At 51.4% G+C, this 20,759-nt stretch overlaps 1 protein-coding gene across 2 annotated transcripts in view; it reads right to left on the bottom strand.

Moving 5' to 3' along the window:
- LOC147105468 (plexin-D1-like) overlaps positions 1–20,759 on the bottom strand; it is a 149,129-nt gene that overhangs the window by 79,847 nt on the left and 48,523 nt on the right. For both annotated transcript variants that reach the window (XM_086009838.1, XM_086009839.1), the window contains exon 2: positions 7,480–7,614. In XM_086009838.1, the coding sequence (XP_085865964.1) occupies positions 7,480–7,614 (135 nt within the window). The remainder of the gene's footprint in view (positions 1–7,479; positions 7,615–20,759) is intronic.

Here is a 20,759-nt window from a genome sequence, read left to right as displayed (position 1 = left end):
GAGAGAGAGGGCGGAGAGAGAGAGGGTGGAGAGAGAGAGAGGGCGGAGAGAGAGAGAGAGGGCAAAGAGAGAGAGGGACAGGGCAAAGATGGAGAGAGGGTGGCGAGAGAGAGGACAGAGAGAGAGAGAGAGGGCGGACACAGAGAGAGAAAGAGACAGAGATGCACTTCCTCACAGCTTGTGGAAATATCAGGGCATCTGGGAGAATTTCTACCAAAAATTCTCACAAATATGCCCTGAATTCAGAAATTTGAATGATGACCAAAAACTCCCATACCTACTAGGGGAAGAGATAAACTGTGTAACACTAGCGGCACACTATGTTACAGCTTGCCATAAACAGAGGGACAAGACAACCAGTAAACCTAAGAAAAGAGTATATATAAATTATACGAATGTATATTTATATACTCAGGGATATATCTGTTTTTATACACTGTATGAATAGATCTGCGTTTATGTGTTCAACCATAAATGTATTTTGATGCTTTGGCAACATAAGATGTACCTTATCAATGCCAATAAAGTGATTTGAATTGAATTGAATTGAATTGAATTGAGAGAGAGAGAGGGGCAGAGACAGAGAGAGAGAGAGAGAGAGAGAGCGGAAAGAGAGAGAGGGAGAGGCGAGAGATAGAGGGTGAGGAGAGAGAGAGGGAGAGAGAGAGCGGAGAGAGAGAGAGAGAGAGGGCGGAGAGAGAGAGAGAGAGGAGAGAGAAGAGAGAGAGAGGTTGGAGAGAGAGAGTGGAGAGAGAGAGGATGGAGAGAGAGAGAGGATGGAGAGAGAGGAGAGAGAGTGAGAGAGAGAGAGAGGAGAGAGAGAGAGAGAGAAGAGAGAGAGAGGTTGGAGAGAGAGAGTGGAGAGAGAGAGAGAGAGTGGAGAGAGAGAGGGAGGACGGGGAGCAAGAGAGCGGAGAGAGAGGACGGAGAGAGAGAGCGAGAGCGGAGAAAGCGAGAGCGGAGAGAGAGAGAGGAGAGGTTGGAGAGAGAGAGAGATGGAGAGAGAGAGGAGGGAGAGAGAGAGAGAGAGAGCGGAGAGAGCGAGAGTGGAGAGAGAGAGAGAAGAGGAAGAGAGAGAGAGGTTGGAGAGAGAGAGTGGAGAGAGAGGACGGAGAGAGAGAGAGGATGGAGAAAGAGAGAGCGGAGAGAGAGAGAGGGCGGAGAGGTAGAAAGCGGAGAGAGAGAGGGCGGGGAGAGAGAGAGAGTGCGGAGAGAGAGAGAGAGAGAGAGAGGCGAGAGAGAGAGTGAGGGGCGGAGCGAGAGAGAGGGAGGGCGGAGAGAGAGAGAGAGAGAGGGCGGAGAGAGAGAGAGAGGGCGGAGAGAGAGAGAGAGAGGGCGGAGAGTAGAAAGCGGGAGAGAGAGAGAGGGCGGGGACAGAGAGAGCAAGAGAGGGCGGAGAGGTAGAAAGCGGAGAGGGTGGAGAGGTAGAAGCGGAGAGAGAGGGCGGGAGAGAGAGAGAGTTGGCGGAGAGAGAGAGTAGAGAGAGAGAGAGAGAGGGCGGAGAGAGAGAGAGAGGCGGAAAGAGAGAGAGAGAGAGGGCGGAGAGAGAGAGCGAGGGTGGAGAGAGAGAGAGAGAGGGCGGAGAGAGAGAGAGGGGCGGAGAGGTAGAAAGCGGAGAGAGAGGGTGGAGAGGTAGAAAGCGGAGAGAGAGCGAGGGCGGGGAGAGAGAGAGAGTTGGCGGAGAGAGAGAGGGCGGAGAGAGAGAGAGAGAGGGCGGAGAGAGGAGAGAGAGAGAGCGGAGAGAGAAGAGAGAGGGCGGAGAGAGAGAGAGAGGGCGTGAGAGAGAGAGAGAGAGAGGGCGGAGAGAGAGAGTGAGGGCAGAGAGTGAGAGAGAGAGGCGGAGAGAGAGAGAGAGAGAGGGTGGAGAGAGAGAGAGAGAGAGGGCAGAGAGAGAGAGAGGAGAGAGGGCGGAGAGAGAGGAGAGAGAGAGGGCGGAGAGAGAGAGAGAGAGAGGGTGGAGAGAGAGAGAGAGAGAGGGCAGAGAGAGAGAGGGCGGAGAGAGAGAGAGAGAGAGGGGCGAGAGAGAGGGTGGAGAGAGAGAGAGAGGGTAGAGAGAGAGAGAGCGCGGGCGGAGAGAGGACGGAGAGAGAGGGAGAGGGCGGAGAGAGAGGGTGGGGAGAGAGAGAGAGAGAGAGGGTGGAGAGAGGGAGAGGACAGAGAGAGAGGGAGAGGGCGGAGAGAGGGAGAGGGCGGAGAGGGAGGGAGAGGGCGGAGAGGGAGAGGGCGGAGAGAGAGGGAGAGGGCGGAGAGGGAGAGGGCGGAGAGAGAGGGAGGAGAGAGAGGGAGAGGGCGGAGAGAGAGGGTGGAGAGAGAGAGAGCGAGGGCGGAGAGAGAGAGAGGGTGGAAAGAGAGAGAGGGCGGAGAGCGAGAGGCAGAGAGAGAGAGAGAGAGAGAGAGGGAGAGGACGGAGAGAGAGGGAGAGGCGGCGAGGAGGGAGGAGAGAGAGAGAGGGAGAGGGCGGAGAGAGAGAGAGGGCGGAGAGAGAGAGAGAGCGGAGAGGAGAGGACGGAGAGAGAGGAGAGGACGGAGAGAGAGGGAGAGGATGAGAGAGAGGAGGGCGGAGAGAGAGAGAGAGAGCGGAGAGAGGGAGAGGACGGAGAGAGAGAGAGGGCGGAGAGAGAGAGAGAGCGGGAGAGGGAGAGGACGGAGAGAGAGGGAGAGGACGGAGAGAGAGAGAGGGCGGAGAGAGAGAGAGAGAGAGCGAGGGGGGAGAGAGGAGAGAGAGGAGAGCGGAGAGAGGGAGAGACGGAGAGAGAGGGAGAGGCGGAGAGAGAGAGATGAGAGAGGAGAGGAGGAGAGAGGAGAGATGAGAGAGGGGAGGAGGAGAGAGAGAGGGAGAGGGCGGAGAGAGAGAGAGAGAGAGAGGGCGGAGAGGAGAGGAGAGAGATGAGAGGGGAGAGAGAGAGGGAGAGGATGGAGAGAGAGGGAGAGGGGAGAGAGGAGGAGAGAGAGAGAGGGAGAGGGCGGAGAGAGAGGAGAGGGCGAGAGAGAGAGAGACGAGAGAGGAGAGGAGCGGAGAGAGGAGAGAGGGCGGAGAGAGAGAGAGAGAGAGCGGAGAGAGGGAGAGGACGGAGAGAGAGGGAGAGGGCGGAGAGAGAGAGAGAGGAGAGAGGGACGGAGAGAGAGAGGGGAGAGAGAGAGAGAGAGCGAGAGGAGAGGACGGAGAGGAGAGAGGGCGGAGAGAGAGAGAGAGGCGGAGAGAGAGAGAGCGAGAGGAGGAGAGGACGGAGAGAGAGGGGAGAAGGCGGAGAGGAGAGAGAGAGGGCGGAGAGAGGGAGAGAGGACGGAGAGAGAGAGAGCGGAGAGGAGGGAGGGACGGAGAGAGAGAGAGGGCGGAGAGAGAGAGAGCGGAGAGAGGGAGAGGACGGAGAGAGAGGGAGAGGGCGGAGAGAGAGAGAGGGCGGAGAGAGAGAGAGAGCGGAGAGGGAGAGGACGGAGAGAGAGAGAGGGCGGAGAGAGAGGGAGAAGGCGGAGAGAGAGAGAGGGCGGAGAGAGAGAGAGCGGAGAGAGGGAGAGGACGGAGAGAGAGGGAGAAGGGCGGAGAGAGAGAGAGAGAGCGGAGAGAGAGGGAGAGGATCGGAGAGAGAGGGAAGAAGGCGGAGAGAGGGAGAGGACGGAGAGAGAGGGAGAAGGCGGAGAGAGAGAGAGGGAGGACGTATTGAGATGGTGCTTTTCACATCATGAAGTGTTTCACAGCCAAGGAGTTGTAGTTTTTGAAGTGTAGCTTCTGTGATAAATATGGCAGCCAATTTGTGCACAGCAAGATCCCACAAGCAGCAACGTGATGATGACCAGATAATCTGTTTTAGTGATGTTGATTGAGGGATAAATATTGTCTGGGATACCGGGAATAACTCCCCTGCTCTTTGAAATAGTGTCAAGGGATCTTTTACGCCCACCTGAGAGAGCAGACGGGACTTCGGTTTAACATCTCATCCGCAATCCAGCACCTCCGGCAGTGCAGCACTCCCTCAGCACTGCACTGGAGTGTCAGCCTGGATTATGAGCTCAGTGCTGAGCACTGTCACTGTTCGGGTCATCCTGTGATGTTGGATCACAAGCCCACAGCCCGTGATTTTCCATGTGTTAAAATTATTGTCAGAATGTAACGGGCCATGTGCCTGTGATTGCCTGAGATGAGCTCCACAAGGGCCGTTCCCTGTGAGAAATGCTGGGTCGAAGAATCCTCCCTCCTTTCAACTTCTTTGGCCTGACTGGTGGCAGATTCACCAATATTATCCAACAAAACACAATGGGCCTGAATTAGCAGTCGGAAACTTCCCGCAGGCAGATGCCTCTGAACCGCAATAAATCTACCAACTTACCCGATGGTCCTGGATCGACGGAGACTCGCGCTCCTGGGGCACAGGCATATGTAGAGGCCCACATCTCCTGGAGTGCAGGCATAGGCCTGTGTAGAGGTTCACGTCTCCTGGGGCCTGCAGGCGTAGGCCTGTGTAGAGGCTCACGTCTCCCGGGGAGCAGGCCTGTGTAGAGGTTCACGTCTCCCAGGGTGCAGGCGTAGGCCTGTGTAGAGGTTCACGTCTCCCAGGGTGCAGGCGTAGGCCTGTGTAGAGGTTCACGTCTCCCGGGGAGTAGGCGTAGGCCAGTGTAGAGGTTCACGTCTCCCGGGGAGTAGGCGTAGGCCTGTGTAGAGGTTCACGTCTCCCGGGGAGTAGGCGTAGGCCAGTGTAGAGGTTCACGTCTCCCGGGGAGTAGGCGTAGGCCTGTGTAGAGGTTCACGTCTCCCGGGGAGCAGGCCTGTGTAGAGGTTCACGTCTCCCGGGGAGTAGGCGTAGGCCTGTGTAGAGGTTCACGTCTCCCGGGGAGTAGGCGTAGGCCAGTGTAGAGGTTCACGTCTCCCGGGGAGTAGGCGTAGGCCTGTGTAGAGGTTCACGTCTCCCGGGGAGTAGGCGTAGGCCTGTGTAGAGGCTCACGTCTCCCGGGGAGTAGGCGTAGGCCTGTGTAGAGGTTCACGTCTCCCGGGGAGTAGGCGTAGGCCTGTGTAGAGGTTCACGTCTCCCAGGGTGCAGGCGTAGGCCTGTGTAGAGGTTCACGTCTCCCGGGGAGTAGGCGTAGGCCAGTGTAGAGGTTCACGTCTCCCGGGGAGTAGGCGTAGGCCTGTGTAGAGGTTCACGTCTCCCAGGGTGCAGGCGTAGGCCTGTGTAGAGGTTCACGTCTCCCGGGGAGTAGGCGTAGGCCAGTGTAGAGGTTCACGTCTCCCGGGGAGTAGGCGTAGGCCTGTGTAGAGGTTCACGTCTCCCGGGGAGTAGGCGTAGGCCCGTGTAGAGGTTCACGTCTCCCAGGGTGCAGGCGTAGGCCTGTGTAGAGGTTCACGTCTCCCGGGGAGTAGGCGTAGGCCAGTGTAGAGGTTCACGTCTCCCGGGGAGTAGGCGTAGGCCTGTGTAGAGGTTCACGTCTCCCGGGGAGTAGGCGTAGGCCAGTGTAGAGGTTCACGTCTCCCGGGGCGCAGGCGTAGGCCTGTGTAGAGGTTCACGTCTCCCGGGGAGTAGGCGTAGGCCTGTGTAGAGGTTCACGTCTCCCGGGGAGTAGGCGTAGGCCTGTGTAGAGGTTCACGTCTCCCAGGGTGCAGGCGTAGGCCTGTGTAGAGGTTCACGTCTCCCGGGGAGTAGGCGTAGGCCTGTGTAGAGGTTCACGTCTCCCAGGGTGCAGGCGTAGGCCTGTGTAGAGGTTCACGTCTCCCGGGGAGTAGGCGTAGGCCAGTGTAGAGGTTCACGTCTCCCGGGGAGCAGGCCTGTGTAGAGGTTCACGTCTCCCGGGGAGTAGGCGTAGGCCTGTGTAGAGGTTCACGTCTCCCGGGGAGTAGGCGTAGGCCTGTGTAGAGGTTCACGTCTCCCGGGGAGTAGGCGTAGGCCTGTGTAGAGGTTCACGTCTCCCGGGGAGTAGGCGTAGGCCTGTGTAGAGGTTCACGTCTCCCGGGGAGCAGGCCTGTGTAGAGGTTCACGTCTCCCAGGGTGCAGGCGTAGGCCTGTGTAGAGGTTCACGTCTCCCAGGGTGCAGGCGTAGGCCTGTGTAGAGGTTCACGTCTCCCAGGGTGCAGGCGTTGGCCTGTGTAGAGGCACACGTCTCCCGGGGCCTCCAGGCGGTTCACAAGCGCCTCGGGATCACGTGGTCACAGAAACCCACAGAAACCCCACAGTGCAGATAGAGGCCATTTCGGCCCATCGAGCCTGCACCGACACATATCCCACCCAATCCCCGTAACCCCTACACCAACACATAGCCCACCCTATCCCCGTAACCCCACATATTTAATCCCCCTAACACTAAGGGTCAATTTATCATAGCCAATCAACCTAACCCGCACATCTTTGGACTGTGGGAGGAAACCGGAGCACCCGGAGGAAACCCACGCAAACACGGGGAGAATGTGCAAACTCCACACAGACAGTCGCCCGAGGCCGGATTCGAACCCGGGTCCCTGGTGCTGTGAGGCAACAGTGCTAACCACTATGCCACCGTGTCCGGCCCAACCAATGAGAAAGGGGGATTGCCATTATGTTTGGGGAGATTCCATTTACGTACAGACTCCCCATAAGATTAATAGGAAGCACCCAAAAAACACAACTACACAGCTTGATATAATAGAATTTACACGTTTAAAATTAATTGAAGTGCAATATCATTAAACATATAAAGCAAAAATTTTATTTTTTGAAAAGTAAATTTAAACATTTTTTAATCGGCCAAGAATAACACTAACTGATATTATAGGTTTTTGAATGTTAAAATGATTGAAAAAATTTTATTTTAATATTTATTTTCATCTTTACGCTGGTTAAAGAAGGCCCTATGCCCTACACCCTACGCCTGCTTTAACCTGGCATAACAGTTTCATGGGCATTCGCTGGGCAAGAATTGGGCAAATAGCCCAACGCCCCGCCAGCGGATGTCCATTTCCCGGGGATGCGAAGGACCATATTCGGTCATTGGCCACGGAAAATCCGGGCCATCAATTCAACTAAAGTAGCATTCCTGTTCCATGGACAGGACTGTCCCAGCAGACTGCTCCACTGACAGGACTGTCCCAGCAGACTGCTGCACTGACAGGACTGTCCCAGCAGACTGCTGCAATGACAGGACAATCCCAGCAGACTGCTGCACTGACAGGACTGTCCCAGCAGACTGCTCCACTGACAGGACTGTCCCAGCAGACTGCTGCACTGACAGGACAATCCCAGCAGACTGCTGCACTGACAGGACTATCCCAGCAGGCTGCTCCACTGTGCCTTTCGGCTCATATGCAGCCCGAGATCCCCTAATTATTACAAATGAAAAGTATACATTTGCTTTTAAAAAAACAAAACACTATCCTGATCAGGACTGCGATAAATTAAATTCACACATTTTATAAATGAAAGTGCATGGCTCCATTAATAGAAAGCTACATACAGTCATTTTCAGTCGGGTTATATTTCATTTTGTAGAAAGTGTTTATTCACAAACATTGGTTCTGACCTTAATTAATAGTCCATCTTCTGTCCCAAGAAATAGTACAATCCAGTCTCGCACAACACGGGCCGACACAGAGAGCAATCCAGGGTAATTAAACACTGGTGTATCGTGGATTGGATGTAGGTCTTTAACGGCTTCCTAAAATAGCGAAAAAAATATATTGTAAAAGGACAATAAGCTAGGATTCCTTAATGCTAACAGTATTCTTACTTTATAATGCTCAGACACAACCTCTTTCCTCTTTCTGTCTCTGTCTCTCTCTCTGTCTCTCTCTCTCAATCCTTCTCTCTCTCTCTGTCTCTCTCACTCTCTGTCTCTCTCTCTCAATCCTTCTCTCTCTCTCTCTCACTCTATCTCTGTCTCTCTGACTCTTTCTCTGTCTCTCTCACTGTCTCTCTCACTCTATCTCTCTCACTCTCTGTCTCTGTCTCTCTCACTCTATCTCTCTCACTCTCTCTCTCTCACTCTCTCTCTGTCTCTCTCTCTCAATCCTTCTCTCTCTCTCTCTGTCTCTCTCACTCTATCTCTGTCTCTCTCTGGTCTGGATACTAACTTGCCAATGCACTGGGGTTGGGGGGGGTGCGGGGGGGTTCCAAAAGGCATTTGACAAGGTGCCACACAAAAGATTATTGCTTAAGATAAAAAATCACGGGTTTGGGGGTAATATTCTGGCGTGGGTGGAGGATTGGCTATCTAACAGAAGGCAGAGAGTTGGGATAAATGGTTCATTCTCAGACTGGCAATCAGTAACTAGTGGTGTTCCGCAGGGGTCAGTGCTGGGTCCCCAACTCTTTACAATCTATATTAACGATTTGGAGGAGGGGACCGAGTGTAACATATCAAAGTTTGCAGATGATACTAAGATGGGAGGGAAAGTAGTGAGTGAGGAGGACATAAAAAACCTGCAAGGGGACATAGACAGGCTAAGTAGGTGGGCAGAGATTTGGCAGATGGAATACAATACTGGAAAGTGTGAGGTTATGCACTTTGGCAGGAAAAATCGTAGAGCAAGTTATTATCTTAATGGCAAGAAACTGGAAAGTACTGAAGTACAAAGGGATCTGAGGGTCCTGGTGCACGAAACTCAAAAAGTTAGTATGCAGGTGCAGCAAGTGATTAAGAAGGCCAATGGAATGTTGGCTTTCATTGCTAGGGGGATAGAATATAAAAATAGGGAGGTATTGCTTCAGTTGTACAAGGTATTGGTGAGACCGCACCTGGAATACTGCATACAGTTTTGGTGTCCATACTTAAGAAAGGACATACTTGCTCTCGAATCAGTACAAAGAAGGTTCACTCGGTTAATCCCGGGGATGAGGGGATGGACATATGAGGAGAGGTTGAGTAGATTGGGACTCTACTCATTGGAGTTCAGAAGAATGAGAGGCGATCTTATTGAAACATATAAGATTGTGAAGGGGTTGGATCGGGTGGATGCGGGGAAGATGTTCCCGATGATGGGTGAAACTAGAACTAGGGGGCATAGTCTTAGAATAAGGGGCTGCTCTTTCAAAACTGAGATGAGGAGGAACTACTTCACTCAGAGGGTGGTAGGTCCATGGAATATGCTGCCCCAAAAAGCTGTAGAAGCTACATCATTACATAAATTTAAAACAGAAATAGACAGTTTCCTAGAAGTAAAGGGAATTAAGGGTTACGGGGAGCGGGCAGGAATTTGGACATGAGTCTAGGTTCGGATCGGTCATGGCCCTGTGGGTAGCGGAGCGGGCCCAGGGGCCGTGTAGCCTGATCCTGCTCCTATTTCGTGTGTCTAATTCTGTTAGATTCAGGAGATGGTTCTGTGATAGTGGATTGGCGGTTAGGATCAGATCAGCCATGATCTTATTGAATGGCGGCGCAGGCTCGAGGGGCCGATTGGCCTACTCCTGCTCCTATTTCTTATGTTCTTATGTTCTTATGTCCGGTATCGCGCGGAAAACCCGGAAGTAAGTGGAGCGCGTCTGTCAGTGGCTTTTTAACGCACCCACAGTATTACCATGTTATTTCCAGGTTGAGCGGACGTGATGACGACCTGCATGTATTGATTTCAACTCCAGTATTTAAAGGAAGGCTCCAAACATGAAGATTGATGGATTCTGGAGTTGGGATCAGAACAAAACAAATTGACAGAATGGAGTGCGCATGCTCAAAGGCTGCACCTCGCTTTAGTGACGCCTCTCTGGATGTGATGCTGAGGGTTGTAAGGGCCGGCAGGGAGATACTGTTTCCTACTGACGGGAGGAAGATGCCTGCCCGTGAAACCAAGAAGGTGTGGCTGGAGGTTGCCCATGAGATCAGCAGCAGGAGTGTGGTGCTATGCTCCTGTATTCAATGCCGAAAGTGGTTTAATGAACTAAGCAGGGGCAGGAAAGGTGAGTACACTGGTACATTCCACTCCATCCTGATGTGTGTATTACCCCAACCCCCTCACTCTGCCTTCCCAAGCCTACTCCTGCACATCACTCCTCACACCAACCTGCCTTGCAGGTGCACCATCTCTCTCTGTCTATGAACTTCCTCACATCCCAATCTGTACATCCACCAGTGACACTCACACTCATCATTATACCTCTTCCTCCTAGTCACCCCCAACAAACGCTGCCCATCCATTCGTTCAACACATGCTATTCATCTCACTCATACGTTTCTCCTTTCCCTCCTTGCAGGAGAAGAGAGTACAGAACACGAGGGAGAGGCAGAGAACCGAAGGTGGCCCTCCAGCCATTTCACAACTGACAGCTGCAGAGGAGGAGGCGCTGGACATCAGTGGAGTCTCGGCGTGCTGGGCCATCGGAGATTGGGAGATGGGGGCCTCCCAGCTACCTGGTGACATACAACATGGCATAAAACACTCACTCATGTTGGCTTGATGTCAGTCACGAGTGAAATATGATCATTCTTACCTTGCCAGTTCTAATTCATGTCTTTAATCTCCCACAGGGCCTTCAAGCGTCCCACAGGAGGTGGGCCAGGAGGATGACAATGACTCCTCAGAGGAGTCGCTCTGAGGGAGCACCATCACAGGACTCATGCAGGCTGTGCACCAGCTCAGAGACTCGCACTTCGATGGGTCAGATAGTTGGATTTACACCTGATGACTGACACATCACAAGTGAGCAGGAGCAGATGGTGGAGACAGGGACAGCAGTGGAGAGCCTGTGTCGGAGGCAGCAGGACACTCCAAGCTCTGCTCAGCTGGATGCAGATGCTGAACCTCAGAGGCCTTTGACAAAGAGGAGAATTCTGGAGTAGCAGCAAGAATGTGCGATGTACTGGCAGGCTTTCCAGCCACACTGTGCACCATTGGGGAGAGACTGGAGGAGTCCGTCTCAAGCATGAGTGGGATGATGTCGCAGGCCTTTGTCCAGTGACTCCACTTCAAAAGTACTTCATTGACTGTGAAGCGCTTTGAGACATCTGGTGGCCGTGAAAGGCGCTATAGAAATGTCTGTCTGTCTTTCCTGGATAGAGTGGCCACCTTCATGGAGCATCAAACGTGGCCATCACACAAGTGCATGCGGGCCTTCACCGATGGTTTGCACACTATGATTGCCACCTTAAATAGGATTTATGAAACCCTAACCTTGGCCATTCATCGCCTCACTGATCTGCAGAAAAGTGTTCTCCAGCTCATTGCTAGCAGGGAAGTGTGGTTGGGCCATGAGAGGGATAATGGTGAAAGGGGACATGGTAGTGGGGACTCGGCTCAAAGTGCTTCCACTTCTCACTCGTTGCCCTCCTCAGTCAGAACCCCAAATGCTGCCTTGTGTCCCCATGGCCAAGTCTGCCCCTGCACTGGTGTAGGTGGAGCAGTCTTTGACAGAGCCCTCACAGGCTCCAGAACCCAGAGGATGTTGGCCAAGAGCATCTGAGCAGTCAGAGCAGGGATCTGAGCAGCTGCCTCTACCTCTGCTGAAGCCACAGGGGTTGCACCATGTAGAAGCGCTCGGAAGAGGAAGAGTAAAGATTTGTAGTTGCACAAGGCTATACACATGGGCGTGTTACACAATGTTGGATCGGTAAGTTTCAGTTTAACTTTGAAGCCACATAAATATCACTGTTGCCACCACTTTCCCATGTTGCCCATTTTTGGTTGCTGGCTGGCAAGTGGCCTTTTCACTTGTGATGAATGGTAAGACAGGAATTGATGCCAAGCAATGGGGGGCTGTGAAAGGGATGCCTGGTTGTTTGCAGGACTGCATTGTGTTGGGGGAAGGGCTGGGGGGTAGGGTGGGGGGTGGCAAATGGCATTTGCAAGCGGTTGTCAGATGGGTGGACTGGTGGAACCTCAATGAAACTTGCAAAGATGGGGGCATCCTGGGCATCCTGAGCAGCAACGTGCACCTCTGCTGGTGCCTTGGCCGTATCACATCCTGCCGTCTCCTCCTCAACATCTGAAGAGACTCAGAGCTCTGTGCCTTGTCCCTCCTGCAGGTCCAAACCTTACTGCGCACCTCAACCATTCTGGAGAACCAGGCTGGTGCGTATTGAAGGACGCCTCGAGTTCCGTGCAGGCACCTGAAGCGCATCTTCAGCATGCCGATGGCTTGCTCAAATACACACCTGGCTTTCATTGGAGCACTCTTGAGCCTCATTGGTTGGGTTCCTCATGGTTGTCATCAGCCACGCTTTAAGTGGGTACCCCATGTCTCCAAGCAGCCAGCCGGTATGTCTGGTTCGAGGTGCAGAGCGTTCAGGGGGGTGGACTGCCACAGAGCATCATGGGACTGCCTGGGAATCTTGCACATACTCACATCAACATCTTTTCGTGGTTGCACACCAGCTGCACATTGATGGAGTGGAAGCCCTTGCGGTTGATGAATATTCCTGGGTGATCTGGGGTGCCTTGATGGCCACATGTGTGCAGACGATGACGCCCTGCACCTATGAGAAACCAGCTAGAGCCACAAAGTCTGACTGGCATCATCACAGGAAAAGCTGACATAATTGGCGGCCCTGGCAAACAAGCCATCAGTCGCCTGTCTTATGCATTTGTGGGCCGCCGACTGGGGGATCCGGGATATATTGCCAGCAGATTCCTGGAAGGATCCAGAGGCAAAGAAGTTGAGGGTGGCGATGACTTTGGCAGCCACTGATAAAGCGTGGCCATCAGGTCCACTTGGCAACCGGTCTTCTTCCAGCAGGCTGCAAATGTCTGCCACCACCTGACATGAGACCCTGAGCCTCCTGAGACTCTGGTGTTCCAACATGTCCAGGGAGCTGATCCTCAGCCTGTGGACCCTGTGTTGTGGATACCCCCTCCTGTGAGCTGCACCTCTCTGCTCACCGCCTCTCTCCTGTGGAACGGCAGGTCTGTGAGCAGCAGGCTGGTACTGCTCCTGCTGATGGTGGTGCCGTTGATCATCTTGGTCCTCATCTGAGCTGCAAAGTAACACAGCATAAGCGGCACCCGTGCTGATCTGATAGATCACAGCTCCAAAGTGGTGATCAGATGTACAAACCTCCAAAGTTGTGAAAGTCACCTCTCAACACAAGCACTGTGAACAAAGCCTTTCACACAATCAGGCAAGAAAGCAGCTGTGAGGTGTCAGTATTTATTGGTATATTTCCCTGTCGTGTCTTCAGCGTCCTCAGTTGCTGCTGTGCTCTCGCCTTGTTTTCACTGGTGAGTTCCAGGAAGCCCGGGAAACCCGTGGACCCAGAGTTAAATTGCAAAAGCCGTGTTAATATCGCTGTTAATGAGCGATTAACATATTGAAATTGATGACCCGCCTCTCCCGAGGGGGCTGCTCGCACACAGCCTCACGCGCTGCCGTTAAATGTGGAAGTTGGCGGGTTGGAGCCGGCTTCCCGAGGCGCTGTCAAAGTCAGCATTTTTAACCCCACTCGTTCCCAAACCCAGGTGTTCCTGCCAGTTAAAATTCATCCCTCTGTCTCTGTCTCTCTCTCTATTGCTCTCTGTCTCTCTCTCTGTCACTCTCTGTCTGTCTCTCTCTCTCTGTCTCTGTCTCTCTCTCTATTGCTCTCTGTCTCTCTCTCTGTCACTCTCTGTCTGTCTCTCTCTCTCTGTCTCTGTCTCTCTCTGTCACTCACTGATTCTGTCGCTCTGTCTGTCTCTCTCTCTGTCTCTGTCTCTCTCTGTCTCTCACTGATTCTGTCTCTCTTTCTGTCTCTCTCTCTCTCTCCCTCCCTCATAGAAACATAGAAGATAGGAGCAGGAGTAGGCCATTCGGCCCCTCTAGCCTGCTCCGCCATTCAATGCGATCATGGTTGATCATCCAAATTCAGTACCCTGTCCCTGCTTTCTCCCCATATCCCTTGATCTCTTTAGCCTTAAGAAATATATCCAACTCCTTCTTGAACATATTTAATGAATTGGCCTCTACTGCCTTCTGTGGTAGAGAATTCCACAGGTTCACCACTCTCTGGGTGAAGAAATTCCTCCTCATCTCAGTCCTAAATGGCTTACCCCTTATCCTTAGCCTGTGACCCCTGGTTCTGGACTCCCCGACCATCGGGAACATCCTTCCTGCATCTAGTCTGTCTAGTCCTGTTAGAATTTTATAAGTTTCAATGAGATCCCCTCTCATTCTTCTAAACTCCAGCGAGTCAAAATCAAATCAAATCAAATCAACTTTTATTGTCATTGTTAGTGCACAAGTGCAGTACAACGAAATGTAGGCTTGCGGCTCCCGAGAGTGTACAATTTGGATTAGGACACTTAAACATTTCAACATACATTTGTACATATATATTAGCATAAATATGACCATAATAAAGTGCATCGGCAGATGTGCAGGCTTTAGTGTTTATTTGTGGAGTTCAGTAGGATGACAGCCCTGGGAAAGAAGCTGTTCCTAAATCTGGTCGTACGGGTGCAAATGCATCTGTAGCGTCTTCCAGATGGTAGGAGGGCGAACAGACTGTGGCTGGGGTGGGTAGGGTCTTTGATGATGGACCGTGCCCTCCGTAGGCAGCGTTTCTGATATATATGTTCTATGGTCGGTAGCCGGGTGCCGGTAATGCGTTGGGCAGTTTTGACTACCCGCTGCAGGGCTTTCCGGTCATGGGAGCTACAGCTGCCGTACCATACCGTGATACAGTTTGTCAGGATGCTCTCTATAGTGCAGCGGTAGAAGTTAGAGAGGATCGGGGGTGACAGATTACATCCCTTCAGCCTCCTCAAGAAATATAGGCGCTGCTGGGCCTTCTTCACCAGAGAGGAGGTGTTGAGGGACCAGGAGAGGTCTTCCGTGATGTGGACTCCGAGGAACTTAAAGCTGGCCACCCTTTCCACCTCCGCCCCATTGATGTGGATGGGGGTGTGACTTCCGCCTTTGGACTTCCTGAAGTCCACGATTATTTCCTTTGTTTTCTTGGTGTTAAGAGTACAAGCCCAATCGACCCAATCTCTCCTCATACGTCATTCCTGCCATCCCAGGTATCAGCCTGGTGAATTTTCGCTGCACTCCTTCCATGGCAAGAACATCCTTCCTCAGATAAGGCGACCAAAACTGCACACAATACTCAAGATGTGGTCTCACCAAGGCCCTGTACAACTGCAGCAAGACGTCCTTGTTCCTGTACTCAAACCCTCTCGCTACGAAGGCCAACATACCATTTGCCTTCTTAACCGCCTGCTGCACCTGCATGCTTACCTTCAGCGACTGGTGCACAAGGACGCCCAGGTCTCGTTGCACTTCCCCTTCTCCCAATCTATTGCCATTCAGATAATAATCTGCCTTCTTGTTTTTGACACCAAAGTGGATAACCTCACATTTATCCATGTTATATTGCATTTGCCATGCTTCTGCCCAATCACCCAACCTGTCCAAATCATACTGGAGTTATTCGGCATCCTCCTCACAGCACGCACGCCCACCCAGCTTTGTGTCGTCTGCAAACTTGGCAATATTACATCTAGTTCCCTCATCCAGATCATTAATATATATTGTGAATAGCTGGGGTTCAAGGTCCGATCCCTGCGGTACCCCACTAGTCACTGCCTGCCACTCAGAAAAACAGCCGTTTATTCCAACTCTTTGCTTTCTGTCTGCCAACCAGTTCTCTATCCAAGTCAATACCTTGCCCCCAATCCCATGTGCCTTAACTTTACACGCTAATCTCTTATGCGGGACCTTATCGAAAGCCTTTTGAAAGTCCAAATACACCATATCCACTGGTTCTCCCTTAGCTACTTTATCAGTTACATCCTCAAAAAATTCCAGTTGATTAGTCAAGCACGATTTACCTTTTGTAAATCCATGTTGACTTTGTCCGATCCTGTCACTGTTTTCCAAGTGCTCTGCTATTACATCTTTTATAATGGACTCTAGCATTTTCCCCACTACCGATGTCAGGCTTACCAGTCTGTAATTCCCCGTTTTCTCTCTACCACCTTTTTTGAACAGTGGGGTAAGATTAGCTACCCGCCAATCCATGGGTACTGTTCCAGAGTCTATCGAATTTTGGAAGATGACCAACAATGCATCTACTATTTCTAGGGCCACTTCCTTAAGTACCCTAGGATGTAAATTATCAGACCCTGGGGATTTATCGGCCTTCAATCCCGTCAATTTCTCTAACACCATTTCTCTACAAATACTGATTTCTATCAGTTCCTCCCTTTCATTAGACCCTATGTTCCCCGACATCTTTGGGAGGTTATTTGTGTCCTCCTTTGTGAAGGCAGAACCAAAGTATGTATTTAATTGGTCAGCCATTTCTTTGTTCCCCATTATAAATTCCCCTGTTTCTGACTGCAAGGGACCTATGCTTGACTTCACCAATCTTTTTCTCTTCACATATCTATAAAAGCTTTTGCAGTCAGTTTTTATGTTCCCTGCAAGCTTACTCTCATAATCTATTTTCCCCCTCTTAATTAATCCCTTTGTCCTCTTTTGTTGAATCCTAAACTGCTCCCAATCCTCAGGTTTATTGCTTTTTCTGGCCAATTTATATGTCCTCTCCTTGGATCTTATGCTATCCCTAATTTCCTTTGTTAACCATGGTTGAGTCACCTTTTTTGTTTTATTTTTCTCTCTCTGTCTGTCTCTCTCTCTGTCTCCCTATCTCTCTCTCTCTCTCTCTGTCACTCTCCCCTTGACGATATCTTCCGAAAGCATAACCACAGGTTCCACATGTATGCTGACAACACTCAGATCTATCTCACCACCAACTCTCTTGACCCCTCCACTGTCTCTAAATTGTCAGACTGCTTGTCCGACATCCAATATTGGATGAGCAGAAATTTCCTCCAACTGGATATTGGGAAGACTGAAGCCATTGTCCTCGATCCCCGCTACAAACTCCATTCCCTGAACACCGATCCCATCCCTGGCAACTGTCTGAAGCTGAGCCAGACCTTTCGCAACCCTGGTGTCGTGTGTGACCGAGATGAGCTTCCGACCACACATCCACTCTATCAGCAAAACTGCCAGCTTCCACCTCCATAACATCGCCCGACTCCACCCCTGCCTCAGCTCATCTGCTCATCCATACCTTTGTTACCTCTAGACTTGACTATTCCAAAGCTCTCCTGCTGGCCTCTCAGCTTCCACCCCCATATCTTAACTCGCACCAAGTCTCATTCACCCATCACCCCTGTGCTCACTGACCTCCATTGGCTCCCGGTCCGGAAATGACTCAATTTCAAAATTCTCATCCTTGTTTTCTAATCCCTCCATGGCCTCGCCTCCTCCCTATCTCTGTAATCTCCTCCAGCCCCACAACCCCCCCGAGATCTCTGTGCTCCTCTAATTCTGGCCTCTGGCCTCCCCGATTTTAATCGCTCCACCATTGGTGGCCGTGCTTTCAGCTGCTGAGGCCCTAAGCTCTGGAATTCCCTCCCTAAACCTCTCCACCTGATATATGCAAGTTGAAGGATCGGAGAGTTGCCGATGCAACACTTTTACTCAGGAAAGAGAGAAGGGGAAGCTGAGTAACCACAGACCAATTAGTGTATCGTCAGTTGTGGGCAGACTTTTACAATCCAGAATTCAAGATCAAATCAGTGAGAATTTAGAAATACACGGGTTAATCAATGACGCGCAGCATGGGTTTGTTAAAGGGAAGTTGTGTTTGACTAAATTTAAGAGAGTTTTGTTTGAAGAGTTGCCTGATTTGATGAAGTGAATGCAGCAGGTATAGTGAATAGGAATTTTCTGAAGACATTCAATAAGGTCTCCCTTGAGGCTTGTTGGAAAATTCAGGCATATGTTATGAGAGCAAATGTAGCAACGTGGATAGAAAATCGGTTGATGGACAGGAAAGAAAGTGTTCGGGTTAAAGGGTGTTGTTCCCTCACCACCGATTCCACCCCCTCCCCGCCCACCGTCTTAGGCTGAACCAGACTGTTCGTAACCTCAGTGTCCTATTGGACCCTGAGCTGAGCCGCTGACCCCATATCTTCTCCATCACAAGGTCCGGCTAATTGTAACTCCATAACATTGCCCGTCTCCGCCCCTGCCTCAGCCCATCTGCTGCTGAATCCCTCATTTATGCCTCTGTTACCTCCAAGCTAGACAGCGTCAGCTGTGGCTCAGTGGGTGGCACTCTCTAGGTGGGAGGGGCTAGGAGTGAGCCAGGTGTTACTGGTTGCCTGATTGCAGCTGGGTGTTGGAGGGAGTTTTGTAAAAAGTTGGTGGTGGGTTTTGGGGTTTGGTTTTCAGGTTTTAGGGCCTTTTTGGCCCACAAAAACAGCCAGATGGCTGCTGAGGGGTCCGGAGTGCTGGGCCCCTCAGAGGACAATATTCCCGAGAGGAATTTAATTAGGGAAGAAACTGTGGTGGGAAAGGAAAAAAAAAGGCCCAAAGATTTGGGCCGGGACCTCAGGAGGTTTGGTAAAGAAAACACGGTGGTGGTTCAGTGCGAGGATAAGAAGATTCGAGCTTGGGATATAATCCAGGTGGTTCATGAGGATTGTGGTGAGGGAAGCTGCTTTGCCTGCTGACCAAAACCGAATGTGGGATTCGAGGTGACGGTCAGTGGCCATGAGGAGGTGGAAAGACTGTTACTCAGTCTGAAAGTTGGTGAGAAATTCTTGGAGGTGACTCTGCTATATTCAGAGGAGGTGGTGGTTTCATTTTTAAACTTGTCAGTTTACATTGAGGATGAAGTGCTAAGCAAAAAGTTGGAGTCGTGGGACATTAAAATCTGTCCTGCAATAAAGAGGAGGTACTATCCGGGAACACGGGTAGCAGACGGAACCCGGTATGTAAAGGTGCGGTTCCCAGAGGGGGTGAGGTCATTGCCATACAGTATGAAGTTCGAGACACTGGAAGGAGTGCAGTACTTTCGTGTGCTGCATGATAACCAAGTAAAGGTGTGCTATTATTGTCTTGGACATGACCATCTCATAAGAAACTGTCCAGACCTATATTGTTACAATTGCGGTGAGTCGGGACACATCGCTCGGAGCTGCAAGGCGGAGAGCTGTGGGGTGCATCACAAAGGCCCCACCCGCTGTGAGTGTGTGGCAGAAGGGAGCGATATGAGTGATGAGGAGATGGGAGAAGGAGCGGGAGATGAGAGTGGAACGGCCGGAGGAGCGGTGCAGTCGGAGGACACAGCCGGTAAAATGAAGGAGAAAGGAGCACAGGAAGAGGCAGAGGATGGCAGAGCGGAGAACGGGATGGAGATGGTGGAAAACACGCCGAGTGCTGTGGAGGGGAACAAACACAGCAGCGGGCAGCGAGGGTCGAGTGCAAACTCGAGCCTTAGTGCGGTTCGGCTCCCCCTGGGGAGTCTGGTGTCTGTGGGGGGAGAGGAGGCGGGAGCGGGGTGTGTGGTGGATGTAGGTGCTCCGGGGAGAGGCGGGGAGTCAGATATCTTGGTGAGCGGGAGGTGGCAGGACGGGGAGAGGGTGCAAGAGGCAGGAGCCTTAAAGGGACAGCAGGATGGGATCGGCGAGATAGAGACGTCAGAAGGGAACAATTTAGGTCCGCCATTGTCCCATGGAGAGAGGGAACAGGGTGCAAAGGTCAGAGGTGGAGATGTGGTCGAAGGGACCGGCACAGTGGGAGAAACTGCGATAGCAGGAAGACTCTCTATGGGAGATGAAGTATCTGACGGGGAGCAGGATTATGTATCTGACGGGGAGCAGGCACAGGGGGTTGCAGAAGAGCTTGAGTGTGAGGAATTAGAGGGGGACAGAGACATGGAAGTCGGGGGTGGGGTGGCATCATGTGGAAAGGGAAAGGTTAGTGAGGGGCAGAAGGAGGGAGGAAGGGCAGCTCCTGGGCCCAAACTTAATGCAAGGAAGAGGCTGAAACAGCAGGGAAAGTTTAAACAGGAGGGGAAAAAGAGTCGGAGGCTGCAGGAAAAAGCAACAGCTGCCCGAAAAGTTGAGAAGGAGCATGAGAGGAGGGAAGAGCCAGAGATTAAATGATGGGGAGAGTATCAGGCATACTTCCCTTCTTTGGAGCCATGATTACATTGGTCTCGATCAATGTGAACGGACTGAGGGGTGAGAAGAAATTGCAGCAGTTGTTGCAGGGTTTTAAAGGTGCGGACTTGTGTCTGCAAGAAACCTTTTGGGATGAGGATATCCTAGAAAGAGTTCAGAAGGTTTGGAAGGGAGAGGTGTTTGCAAGTTGTGCAAACAATAACCGTAGAGGGTTGGCTGTTTTGGTGAGTCCGTCCATAAAAGAGAACGTTGCCTTGGTGGACAAGGACACTGAGGGGAGATTTTTACGGCTAAGGGTAAAAATGGAGGGATTTAATTGCGATCTCTTTAATATCTATGCACCGAACGACCATTGCAAGCGTCGTGAGTTTTTTCGGGGGTTAATCACTGAAGCGGCAGAGGTGGAAAATTCTTGTATAGTGGGGGATTTTAATGTATTTTTATCTCGGATGGACATTTCAGCCCAGATGACCTTTAAGGATGCTAACTCCAGAGGGATGATTGTAAAAATGATGGCAAATTTAAATTTGAGAGACTTATGGAGGGACCAGAACCCCATAAAAAGGGAGTTCTCCAGAGCAGGTTGGGTGGGTGATGTTTTAAAACAGAGCCAAATAGATTTTGTGTTAATGCGGGAAGGGTTAAGTTCTGAGGTGATGGAGATTTATTACAAAAAAGTATTTTTTAGTGATCACTCGGCTTTGGTTCTTAGAATTAGGAACAGCAGAGTTAAGATCGGTTCAGGGGTGTGGATTTTAAACAATCAATACCTGAAAGAAATTGCTTATAAAGAAGGGATTATAAATATAATCAAGAATGCTCGGAAGGAACCTTTGTTCTTGAAAGAAAGAAGAGTTTGGTGGGACAATTTCAAATATGAGGTAAAAGTTTCTTCGTACGTTATGGGAAAAAGAGG

The sequence above is a fragment of the Somniosus microcephalus genome, chromosome 17, assembly GCF_052327205.1.
Source record: "Somniosus microcephalus isolate GS21.2 chromosome 17, FLI_Smic_1.0, whole genome shotgun sequence".
NCBI lineage: Eukaryota > Metazoa > Chordata > Chondrichthyes > Squaliformes > Somniosidae > Somniosus > Somniosus microcephalus.
The sequence above is the reverse complement of the archived record's forward strand: the minus strand, read 5'-3'. Positions and strand labels throughout refer to the sequence as shown.